The 13528-nt window shown below is 38.0% G+C and overlaps 1 protein-coding gene across 2 annotated transcripts in view; it reads left to right on the top strand.

The window, feature by feature from the left end:
* The window catches only part of KCNH8 (potassium voltage-gated channel subfamily H member 8), a 418936-nt gene that overhangs the window by 387390 nt on the left and 18018 nt on the right, over positions 1-13528 (top strand). For both annotated transcript variants that reach the window (XM_043967854.1, XM_043967853.1), the window contains one exon: positions 1833-1909. In XM_043967854.1, the coding sequence (XP_043823789.1) occupies positions 1833-1909 (77 nt within the window). The remainder of the gene's footprint in view (positions 1-1832; positions 1910-13528) is intronic.

The raw sequence follows: 13528 nt of genomic DNA, 5'->3' as shown, positions 1-13528 counted from the left end.
GAGAGATCTGTGTGATAAGGTAGCAAAAAAGCATCCTACACAAATTTACCTTAATAGAGAATTAACTGAGTGGTCCCTCCAAGATATCAGATGGACAGTTTATTTAGCATCAACTATAGCAATGATCACTGAAGCCAAATTCTCTCTATTTTAACTGGTTGCATGGGAGACAATCTAGAGTTCAATTGAATTCAATTCAATAAGCCTTTACTAAGTATCAGCTATGAGCTAGGCATTGTACTAGGCACCAGAGATAGATACAAAGACAGGAGAAGTTGCCAGGATGCATCTCCATAGGGATTGCTTCCCATCCTGCTTCCCAGGATGATGATTGAGAACAATAGACTGGTAGAAAAACTCTTGGGTTTAGGATACTGAGCTATCTCCTTCAAGGTCTAAGGGGAGATAGTGGTCAAGATGGTGATGGCATCATGACCTGCCTAGCACATGATTCCTCCTCTCTCACTCAAGGTGCCTTTCTATTTCAGCTAGGCTTCCTTACCTGATCTATTTGGCATCTAGTTGACAGTCCATGAAGATGACTGGCCCTTCCTCCACAGGACTTGCTTCCCTGACTGAGGGCTGTGAGGGTTTGGAAGAGAGAGGATTGGTGGTCTGGGGACACTGCTGTTCCCAGAGTCTAGAGCCCTCAGGTCACTATTAGAAAAGAAATACTTTTGTACATATATAAACTATATCAGATTGCTTTCCATTTTGGGGAGGGGGGAGGGAAGGGAGAGTGGGAAAGAATTTTGGAACTAGAAGTCCTATGAAAACAAATGTTGAAAACTATCCTTACATGTAACTGGAAAATAATAAAATACCTTTATTTTAAAAAAAGAAAGAAAAGAAAAGAAAAGAAATACTTCCATGGAGAGTATTATTAGAAAAGGATAAGAGGATTCCTGAGATGTTTCCTCTCAAAGGTACACTGTGATCTTGCGCCTAAGAATGATCCAGGGAAAGAGTGATGAGGAAAAAATGGGGAAAATTATTCTCATCTGCAACTAGTAAGACTGGTACCCCCATAGCCGTTGGCCATGAGTGCAACTAATGACTAGAGTCAATATCATAATAGGGAGGCAGTATGAAGCAATGACAGAGAGCCAATATCAAAGTCAACAAGACCTGGGTTCAGATCCTGCCTCTGACACATTCTAGCTATGTGACCTTGAGCAACTCACTTCTTGTTGCCCCCAGGCAACTTTCTAAGACTGTAAATTGCATAAAAGTTGATGATCTCCTTTAGTAGAGGAATCCCCTCACTATGCATTCCCTCTATAATGAAATCATGGCTTTGAACCCTTCAAAATAATTAGTTATTTCAGTGAATGTATGCTAAATGACAACAAGTCAAACTACTTTGTATTTTACACATAGAAACTGTTAGCAAAGTTTTGGGCGCCATATAGAGTAGACTCATGATGTCTTAGAAAAAACGCTGGCTCTGGAGTCAGGTACCTGGGGTCAAAACCTGTCCCTGACACTTAAAACCTGAGCAACCTTGGTCAAATCACTTCATCTTCCTGTAGAACAAGGGGACTAGATTAGATGATTGCTGGGGTCTCTTTCGGTTCTAGATCTATGTCCTATGATTATGGAATCAAGCTCTGTCTTAGTTTCTAAAAATCCAAGTTGGATGAACCCCTCTCTGTCTTCAATACACACACACACACACACACACACACACACACACACACGCACGCACGCACTGAAATCAGGACCAAATGTAAGGAATAACTCAGGTTTCCTACCCCATGTTAAATCACCTAAGCCTGGGAATGTGACCCTGTTGCTAATGGATTCATTTGCCATGTATGTGTCACTTGCAGACCCTGAGCTTGGAGCAGCGGTTCTATTTATCAAAGCAGAGGAAACCAGACAACAGATCAGTAAGCTGAATAGTGAGGTAAGAAGACTCATTTAATTGATGCTCTCTGTGTGTGTTAATGCGTGTCTTCTAGCTCATGTGAATTTTAAGAAGTCTAAAGCAAAATTTGAGCAGCTAAGTGGCATAGTAGAGAGTTCCAGACTTGAAGTCAGGAAAACCTGAGTTCAAATCCAGTTTCAGATACTAACTGGGCAAATCACTTAACTCTTTTTGTCTCCATTTCCTCATCTGTAATACGAGATGGAGAAGGAAATAGCAAACCTTTCCTGTACCTTTGTCAAGAAAACCCAAAATGCGGTCACAAAGATTTGGACACAACTGAAGTGACTGAACAACAACAAAACACCAAGGGAAAATTCATCATTCTGTGGAGCAATAGAACTTAGCAGCAGGAGCACCAGACTGACCATTATGATATACCCTCTGACATCATTGACTTGTTACTTCCCCCTCTCTAGTCCTGTGTTCTAATCTGTAACAAGATTAGATAATCTCTATGATCCCCTCTGTTCTAAATTCTTTTAATCCTTGGTAATTCCTCCCTTTCAAATAGATAGGACTCATTACCAATAAAGATGATAATGAGTTTAAGGAAAAAAATAACCAGGCAATGAAACTCATGAAATGTGGAAAAAAGCTCCAATCCCAGCTGTTGTCTGTGGTGACATGAGAAAAGGTGACACAGATCACTTAAATAGAAGTTGGAGCTCAAAAAGTATCTATTACATGAAGCTTAGACTGATTCCCCTACATGGTGCCACCATCTCTCCAAAGTCACCATGTATTTCCATATATTTACAAATGTGTTTCCATATAGTTTTCATCTATGTATATTTATCCATGTTGTTTCTCATCCTCCTCCACCCACATATAATTAGTAGTAGTAGTAGTAGTAATAATAATAATAATAATAAATCTCCTTGAGTACAGGGAAGACAATGTTTCACTTTCACCTTTGCACACCTAGCATGTATCATGGTTCCTGGTACATAATAGGTGCTTAATAAAAACATGTTGATTTGTGGATTGATAGATCTACAAAAATGATTTGAGTCATTAGTTTCAACTGCCTAACTATAATTCTCATTCAAACATCTTAGAAGTGGTAATGTTAATTGATTTCAGTTTTGCACCCCCCCCCCCTCCTCTCAATATCTACTCCTATATTACATAGATTCACAGGATCACAGATTTAAAGGTAGAAGTAACCTCTGAGCTCATTAAGTCCAGCCTCCTCATCTTACATTACTATTAATATTTGATACTTCAGTGAGCCAATAATCTCAAGAGTCTGAGCAGTCTGGCCACCAGTGCAAATCAAAGCCCTTTCCTCTAATTCTTTTTGCCTTGAGTGATCCTTCTATATCCTTCTATAAATCGTCTAAAGAAATACATTCAACATTCTGGATACTTCTAGCTCTTTTCAGACTTTGTGATTGCAAGGGGAACCCTCCATCTCTCTGTTGCTTATTCCTTCCTCAGGCTCCTTGGCTGACCCATCTCCTTTTCTAGTTATATAAGCCCTTAATGCTGTCTTATATGACACAACTCACATATCCACTATTCCTGGTGTTTTCCTTGAGCTTGCCTTCACTTAATCATATGTTTTCTCCATGACCCTCTAGGTATCTTATAATTTTGATACTTCTGAGTTCATAATGTTACATCTTTCTCTGCCATACAGCATCAGTGGAATCATAGCACTATTATGAAAATGAACTTCTGTAGTAATGAGTATCTTGGAATCATTAAAATTGTTTCCAAATTTCCCAACAGCAGTAAGTCAAACATAATCTCCTCCTCTTCCTCCTAGTCAATTCTGAATTCTGTTCATTTGATAAGTATTATAGATTCTGGGGGCGAGGGGTGGAGAGTGAGTAAGATTTATATATATATATATATATGTGTGTGTGTGTGTGTGTGTGTGTGTGTGTGTGTGTGTATTGAGATATAGATACACACACACACACATACACATATGTCTGTGTCAAGATAGAGACAGAAACAAAAATAGAAAGAGACAGAGACAGTAGACATAAAGATGAGAGAGAGTTGATGCACATATCCTAAATTGGTTGACTGAATTGCTTACATATGAAGAACCAAGTGGTTGAAAAATGCCTATTGTTCTACTTATACATAATATGCAGTTGGATGGGCAATCCATAGAGCCAGTGTATCAGATCTTGGATAGACACTGAAAATGAAGAAAAAGTTTGGCTCAGGATTGAATGAGTGGAGTAAAACAATGTTAGCTTGCCTTTGGAAAATTGATTGATATTTTTAATGGATCCAAGCTAGCCTTGAAACAAAAGTCCGCCATTTTTAAAAATCAGTGTTCTATTCATGTTGTTGCATGGCTCTGAATCATGGAATATTGATATTAAAGGTCACCTAAAGGGCTTTAGAGAAACTGATTTAGAGTGGGCATAAGCAGGTTGTCATGCATTAATAACAATTATAAATTGCTAGCATTTATAGAAGACCTAAACATTTGCAAAGAATTGTATATGCTGCCTTACTTAATCTTCTCAATAACCCATAGTTATGTGTTATTATCCTCATTCTATAGATGAGAAAACTGAGGTTGAAAAACATTCAGTGGGGGGAGCTAGATGGCGCAGTGGATAGAACACCGGCCCTGGAGTCAGGAGCACCTGAGTTCAAATCCAACCTCAGACACTAACACTTACTAGCTGTGTGACCCTGGGCAAGTCACTTAACCCCAATTGCCTCACAAAAAACAAGAAAGAAAAACATTCAGTGATTTACCTATAGTCACATAGCTAGTAAATGTCTGAGGCCAATGAAAAATTGTACTAGACTAGTGTATAGAGTCATTGTATGACCAGGAGGGGAAAAAAAAGATGGGCCAGTCAGAGTGAAATCAAAGGATCCCTATATATCCATCTATTCTTTCAATGAAATGGCAAGACCTCTAAAGCAGGGGTTCTTAACCTGGGGTTTCTGAAGTGGGGATTGTCATATTTTGGCAACTCTGTTTCAATATAATCAGTTTTGTTTGTGATCCTACACATTTTATTTTATTCGTTTAAAACCATTATTCTGAAAAAGAATCAGGCTTCACCAAAGAGGGCTATGATACCAAAAAAAAAAGTGTAAGGAAGGATTCATGTGCTAGAGGAAGGCCTCCCAGTATGCCAAGTAGATTCCCAGTAGAGGATTTATGGAAGGACAAGGATAAGACTCCTAAAGGATGGATGGGCAGAGTGAGCTAGACAAGGAAATGCCAAACACTCCAGTATCTTTGCCTAGAAAACCCCCAGAAGGAGTAATAAAGAGTCATACGTGACTAAAATGATTGAACAACTATCTATTTATTTATCTACCTATCTACACACATATACATATATGGGAAAGCATTGAGATGAATATAATATACATGCACACATGCACACAACTTCTTTTATCAGCTAGAAGAGTAATAGTAATAAACTGCTTTTATGTAGTGCTTTAAAGTTTGCCAAGTATTTTACAAATATTATCTCATTTGATCCTCACAACAAACCTGGGAGGCAGGCACGACTGTTATTTCCCCCCAAGAAAACTGAGGCAGACAGAGGCTAAGTGACTCACCCAGGATCATATAGCAAATATGTTTCTGATGTGGGATCCCAACTCAGGTCTTTCTGACTCCAGGTCCAGTGACCTCTCCATTGCACCACCTAGTCAATATGATCTGCTAATAAGCAATTAAAATGCCCCCAAACCAGTCTGTAAGGAGCAAAGGGCAGTAATTCGAATCCCTGAGACTTGGCTCTATATTGTATCCCCAAAGTTAAACTACATAAATGGGCTTTGGTGTAGAGTACTGGTCATTAACAACCCATTGACTACAGCTAAAGAATCCTAAAATAACAACTCACCTTCCTTTAATACTTTCGTTTTTATGAAGCTCTTCACTCACAACAGCTCTATAAGGTAGGTGAGAATCAAAGACATGAAACTACCCATACAGTTAGTTAGTGACAATTCATTCTCTTGACCACTTCTGTCCAGTATCTTTTCTATTATGTTTGATGGCCCCTTCTACTTTGATAGCTTCCTCAGAGATACTTCCCCATTAAGAGCAATTGAATTCTCTTCTCTTGCCTGAGATTGCCAGACTAAATATCATTTAGTGACCCCAACAACAACAACAACAACAACAAAGATTCTTTAGGAAAGAAATGCGCTTTCTCACTCCTTTGCCTCCTGGGACAAAATATTTTCTTTTCAAAGTTGGGGAATATAAATTAATGTTTTGTTTTTTAAACTAAAAACATGGTCCAGTGACAGACCCTTAAAGCTGAAATCTGCTTGGGAAAAAAGCAAACATTTCCCCTGCAGTCATTCTCTACTTGATCATCATCACTTTCCCAGGGAAATTGCATAAATCCCTTAACTTTGCCATACACAGTGGGTGATAAAATGATGAGGGAGCCAGTTCTCTCTCTCTCTCTCTCTCTCTCTCTCTCTCTCTCTCTCTCTCTCTCTCTCTCTCTCTCTCTCTCTCTCTCTCTCTCTCCCTCAGAATCACTTTATCAACCTGGCAAAAATATGGTTTCTCCAGTGTTCCATCCTTTATGCCTAATTCAATTTCCAATTAGCCGTCACCCATTGAGTAATGTATTAAGCCACACAGAAGACCTACAGAAAGCATGAAAACACGTTGTGGTATGGAAAATGCACTTTGATCCACCCTGGTGTTTCATTTTTTCCAGGCTCCTCTAAAAGTTGATGGTGTTGTAATGCCCAAGGCCATCCATTTTTTAAAATAACAGCCTTACACACCTGTTTCTCTTGTTTCAATTTAATGATTAAACAAAGCACCTATTAAGTCCTTACTATTTACAGCCAATGAATTAAGCAAGTAAGCATTCCTAAAAGTTCTGGGACTACAAAAAACAAAAACAAAAAAGAAACAGGCACTGTCTTCAAGGAGTTTCTGGTCTCCTGATCTGTTTCTAAATTTTCATATTTTGGCTGGTTGGATTTTCCTTCTTTGGAAAATTAGGAAAAATAGGAAAAGAGTCACTTGAATATCTTATCCAATCCAGCAATTATTTATTAATTATATGCTATGTGTAAGGCATCATGCTAGGTGTTAATACAAAGACATAATAAAAAGGATTCCTTACTCTCTACCAAGTGAAAGGGTCCACATATATCCCTTTATATCAGTAACCACTTTCTATTGTAACCACGCAATGAGTTTATATTCTACCAGAGGTTTACTACAGTAGGTCAACAGGGAGGCATATATGTCATTATTTGAGGAGCCAAAGAGTAATAACAAACAATGATAATAGGAAAGGCTTCCTGTTAGGAGGTAATAACAAGATGATCCTTGAACCATGGATTCTAAGCAGAGATGAAGAAATAATTTATTTCAGGTAGAGGCTATAGCTTTGCAAGGCACACAGGTGAGATGATAAATTTGGTGAAGAACAAGTTTGTTGAAAGTGTGAAAGGGAATAATGTTAAATAAGCCTGGAAAGGTGGTAAAAATAGCATTTATATTTTATATTTATTACTTTAAGCTCTACAAAATATGTTATCTCATTTGATCCTCAATAAATATGTTATTTCATTTGATCCTTGAAACAGCTCTTCAAGGTAGGTGCTATCATTATACCCACTTTATGGATGAGGAAACTGAGAATGAGAAAAGATAAGTGACTTGCCAGAGTAATGCAGCTAATAGGTATCTGAAAGTGGATTTAAACTTAGTTCTTCCTGACTCCAAAGCTATACTCTATCCACTGCACCACCTAGCCACCTAGATAGGTAGAATATAGTTTATGATGGGCTTGAAATACCAAGTCAGTCAGTCAATAAACATTTATTAGGAGTATATTATGTGCCAGGAATACAAAAAGAGGCAAAATATAGTCCCTGACCTCAAGGAGTTGGAGACAACAGGCAAAAAAATATGTGCAAATAAACTATATAAAGGATAACTAGGAAATAATCAAGAGATGGAAAGAACTAATTAAGAGGTGTAAATGCTTGCTGTAAAAGGTGGGATTTTTGTTGTTGTTTGTCCTTCATTCCAAAAGAAGACCATGATATCAGAGTGATGTTATGACTTGCAGTGAATTGGATTTAAGTGAGGGAGGGCTGTGCAAAGTCACCAGCCTCACTCTCTCCTTCAGAGCCATCTGGGTCCAGTGGCAAGATATATATCAGGATGACTGGAGATGGCCCTGGATATTTAAGGAAATTAGTGTTAAGCAACTTGCCCAGGGTCACACAGCTAGTATCCAAGATGAGATTTGAATTCAGGTCCTCCCAACTTCAGGGCCAGTGCTCTATCCACTGTACCACCTAGCTGCCCCTAGAAGGGGTTTTTTACTTGAAATTTGAATGAAGCTAGGGAAGCTAATTATCAGAAATAAGGAAGGAAAGCATTCCAGGCATGGAAGACATCCAGACAAAATTCCTGAAGCCTCTTGGGAGATGGAATGTCTTGTTAGAGGAACAGGAAGGAGTCTGATTTCAATGGGTTGAAGAATACTTTGCAAAGAGTAAAATGTAAGAAAACTGGAAAAGTGTTAGGGAAGGGAGGGAGGCTTTAAAGTCCTTTGATTGCCAAAGAGAGGATTCTGTATTTAATTCTAGAGGTAATAGATAGAAACTTAAGTAAGGGGGGTGACATGCCAGGACTTGGACATTAGGAAGATAACTTGGGAAAAGAGAAGATGGACTGAAATGGGGAGAGATTTGAATCAAACTTATCTACTGGCTATTGCCATAATCAAGGCATGAGATGATTAGGGCCTGTACCAAAGGTGGTGGCAATGTCAGAGGAGAGAAGGAAGTGCATTTGAGAGATACTGTAAAGGTGAAATCAACAAACAATGGCAATATATTGGATATGGAAAGTGAGGGATAGCAAGGAGCTAAGGATGACACCTAGGTTGTAAACCTGAGGGTTTAAGAGGATGGTGTTTCCCTCAACAGTAATAGACAATTCAGGATGGAGAGAGGGTTTAGGGGAAAAGATAAGGAGTTCAATTTTGAACATGTTGAGTTTAAGAATTCTATTGGACATCTGGGTTCAAGATATTTGAAAGGTAGTTGGAGATTGGACATTGAAGATCAACAGAGAGATTAAGGAAGAATAGAAAGATTTGAGAATCATCAGCATAGAGACAGTAATTAAATCCATAGGAGCTGATGAGATCACAACGTGAAGTAGAATGGAGGAAGAAGAAGGCCAAGGACAATACTTTGTGGTATGCTTGTGGTTAGAAGACATGCTCAGAGAAGGATCCAGCAATGGAGACTGAGAGGCAGTGGTCAGATAGGGAGGAGGAGTACCAGGAAAAAATGGTGTCCTAAAAAACCTAGAAAGTATCAAGGAAAAGAGGATTATCAACATTATCAAGGCCTGCAGAGAACACAAGAGGAATGAGGATTTAGAAAAGGCTATTGGATTTGGCAATTAAGAGACCATTGTATACAGTAACAGCAACATTGTGTGATGATCAACTGTGATAGACTTAGCTCTTCTCAGCAATACAATGATCCAAAACAATGTCAAAAGACTCATGATGGAAAATGCTTCCACATCCAGAAAAAGCACTATGGGGTCTGAATGTAGATTGAAGCATACTCTTTTCACTTTTTTGTTGGGTTTCTTTGTTTCTTTTTTCTTGCAGTTTTTTTTTCCTTTTGTTCTGATTCTTCTCTGACATGACTAATGTGGAAATATGCTTAACATAGTACGTTATAACCTATATCATATTGCTTTCTGACTTCAGGAGTGGGGAGGGAAGGGAGAGAGGAAGAAAAATTTGGAATTCAAAATCTTACAAAAATCAATGTTGAAAGCTATCTTAACATGTAATTGGAAAAAACTAAAATATGATTATTTTTTTAAAGTAATAAAGTATCACAGCTAGGTGGTACAGTGGATAAAGCACTGGCCCTGGATTCAGGAGGACCTGACTTCAAATCTGGCCTCAGACACTTGACACATACTAGTTGTGTGACCCTGGGCAAGTCACTTAACCCTCATTGCCCTGCAAAGATAGATGATAGATAGATAAATAGATAGATAGATAGACAGACAGACAAATAAATGGATTAATTAATTATGAATGAATGAATGAATAGATAAATAAACTAAAATAAATGAATGGGTAGATTAATAACTAAATGAATGATAGAGTATCAAAGAGAAGACGGTCAAAAAAGAGGGACTATTGGTAACTTTCAGAGAGCAATTTCAGTGGAATGATTAGGGTGAAAGTCCGATAGTAAGGGATTAATCAAATGATGTTTTTTGGAGGGGGGGGGGGCATGGACATTTTTATAGGCAGTGGTAAAGGATCCAGTAGGGAGAGGGAGAGAGTTTGAAAATAAATGGTAGCAGGGCAGCTAGGTGGCACAGTAGATAGAGCACCAGCCCTGGAGTCAGGAGGACCTGAGTTCAAATCTGACCTCAGACACTTGACACTTACTAGCTGTGTGACCCCGGGCAAGTCACTTAACTCCAATTGCCTCACCAGAAAGAAAGAAAGAAAGAAAGAAAGAAAGAAAGAAAGAAAGAAAGAAAGAAAGAAAGAAAGAAAGAAAGAAAGAAAGAAAGAAAGAAAGAAAGAAAGAAAGGAAAAGAAAAGAAAAGAAAACAAAAGAAAAGAAAAGAAAAGAAAAGAAAAGAAAAGAAAAGAAAAGAAAAGAAAAGAAAAGAAAAGAAAAGAAAAGAAAAGAAAAGGAAAGGAAAAAGAAAAGAAATGGTAGCATGGGGATGGCAAAGGGACCAATCTGTTGGAGGAGCCTACAAAACAAGGATTTTGTAGTTTATCCTAGAGGAAATAGAAAACCACTAAAGATTCATGAGAACATGGTGGTCTTCCTCTGAGCTATTTAGAAATCCTGAGGTACACATACCCTTCAAGGTTAAGAAAATATAGGTAATCTATACATCAAAGTTTTCTGAAGAACATGGAAGCTCTAGTAGAAAAACTCAGATGCTGAAAATTCTTGAGCTGTGCAAAAAAAGGCAATTCTCTGTTGATATGTAGATTTCATAATCAACTGGCTAAATATGGAGAAAGCAAGAGAAGAGAAATAAATACTCATAATAACCCACAGTCACAGTTAAGTGCCTCTAGAAAGATGCACGGCAGCTGCTACCATTAACAACACTTGTAATGTCATTTCCATTACTTACAAAGGAGTAAGTAATGTTGCAACACCAGGGTGGTCCCTTTGAAGGGAAAGCTATGGAAACTCATAATTGAACACACTTCTGGGCATACTGTAGCTCAGTGTCAGGGTGGTTATACCTAAGAGGATGAAACTTATTGTTTCCAGGGTGGTCTATACTAAATAGTTCAACCAGGAAAAAAAACACTGGGGTCAATTCAGGGTCTTTTGGCTCTTGCTGTCTATGTCTTGCCTTTATCATGGAGGCTTTATCATCCATACAGCTGGATGAAAACAAAAACTACCAATGACATACCACGACCAAGTCTCTGAGTGCTCTAGGTAATTCTCTAATACTATAAGTTGCAGCGAAAGTATCACTCTGAATGAAGCAATTTCCTAATTTCCTCATCTGGAAGTTCCCCATATTAAGGAAATCACAAGTCCATTCCCTATCCCTTATTATTTCTCTTTGAAAAAATAAGTTAACCAGTAGCTATACTTCTAAAATTTTAAAGAATGAAGCCATCTTTGTTCATGCTGGTATCCACAAATCAGTATGTCAGCACTTTGCCCACCCATTTTGTTCAAAGGTAGTTCAAGTTTGCCCACCATGACAGCATTTTATGTAGTGGGTAGTGCCCAGTTGGCAAAAACAGAAAAACAGCAGCCTGACAGAGAACGACAAGACAGAGCTATTGTGTGTTGTCTAGGAGACACCTGGGAAAGGGAGTAAGTAAGTGTGGGTGTGTTGGATCCATTTCACTAGGACAATGGAGTCTGTAGAGTAGAACAGACAAACAAGACTAATCAAAGTTAATCTTCAATTACTGCCTGAATTTCTGAAGGACTTTGCACACTTCTTGTTTTATAGCTAATTTCTGAAAAGAAACTTGAGAGAAATTCAATCCAATATTTTGAATCAACAAATTCAACTCAGCATAAGTACCTTTTATATGCCAAGCACGATACTAGGCACCAGGAGAAATTACACCAGTCAGAAAATTGGATAAGTAAAGCTGAAACTATGCCTGCCCTCTCACTGTTGATTATTTCCAATTTAAACTATAAATGTTTATTTGCATATACTTGCTTGCATGTTGTCTTTCCCCATGAGATAGTGAGCTCTTTAAGGGCAGGAATAATCTTTTGCTTTCCAGTGCTTAGATAGCACAAGGCTTGACACATAGTAGGTGCTTAATAAATGTTTATTGACTGAGTTATTGTGGAGATAAGGGGTCACATTCCATGAATATCCTTCTCAATAACATTATAGATATTTGGCAAATCTGCAAACAAGTTAACATGTAAAGACAATTTCCAGATAGCATCAGAATATTACCAAACAGTATACAGACTTTTTAAATGACTTCTAGAAGTCACCTTTTAAGATAAAATTAAGCTCCATGGCTCCAATCTATCTTTCTTATTTTATTTCACACTATTTGCTTTCATGAACTCTATACTCCACCCCAACCATACTACTAGCCATTCCTCCAAATGTGCTATTCCTTCTCCCACTTCTTGGTATTTGCATAAGTTATTTTCTATACTTGGAATAGACTCTCTCCTCAGTTCTATGTTTCAGATGTGTTGTATTCCTTGAAATCTCATTTCAGACACTCCCTCCTCTATGCTTTTCCTGATTTCTTCCCATCTACTCAAGTTACTAGTGTCTCTTAATTTTCCTTGTATGACACATTGACATCCATGCTGGGTACTCCATTTCCTCTGATAGAATATAAGCTGTTTGACAGCAGGGAATGTTTTGTTTTTGTCTTCACATCCTTGGGACCTAGCACAATGCTTTGCCCTTTTTAGAGAGGGGAAAGACTTTGGGTTGAAACTTGTGATTTGAATCATATAAGGAACTCCCAGTGTTAAAACATGCTTCACAATGCAGATCTGCAACTCTTATGTGACTTTTAGACTTAGACAGTTGCCGAGGGACAATGACAGATAAAGCAAACTTGAATATATTCTGTGCTTAATAAATGTTTATAGACTTGAGATGAAAAGTACATTGAATATTTACAAGTATTGTATATTGAAAATTATTTTCTCTTGATTTTCTCTCGATTTCTTCTCACTCTAGTACATAGTGAATTAAGATGTATCCAGATGATCAGATCAACTTAGGGAAGGAAATTCAACTGAATTCAAATAACTGACTATTAACTGATGTGTTGAGAGATGAACAGGTCCCCAAGAAGGCCAAATGGACCAGTACTATGGTTCTCCATCCAACTACTGTCATTGTCTGGGCAATAGATGTTTTCATCCATTTGGTTTTTCCTATGTAGGCTCTTAGTCTAAACTCTGTTGAATAATTACAGATCTCATCAAGGAGGTTTGCTTTAGGGACTTTATGCAAGCAGTACAATGTCCTGCATAAATAGGAATATCTGAAAAACTTCACCACATACAGAATAGCCCCCCCTTTCATCGATGCTCGCCTTGCCTATTCTATATGACATT

Source organism: Dromiciops gliroides, chromosome 5, assembly GCF_019393635.1.
Source record: "Dromiciops gliroides isolate mDroGli1 chromosome 5, mDroGli1.pri, whole genome shotgun sequence".
NCBI classification, from domain to species: Eukaryota; Metazoa; Chordata; class Mammalia; order Microbiotheria; family Microbiotheriidae; genus Dromiciops; species Dromiciops gliroides.
This window is presented reverse-complemented; position numbering and strand designations above follow the sequence as displayed.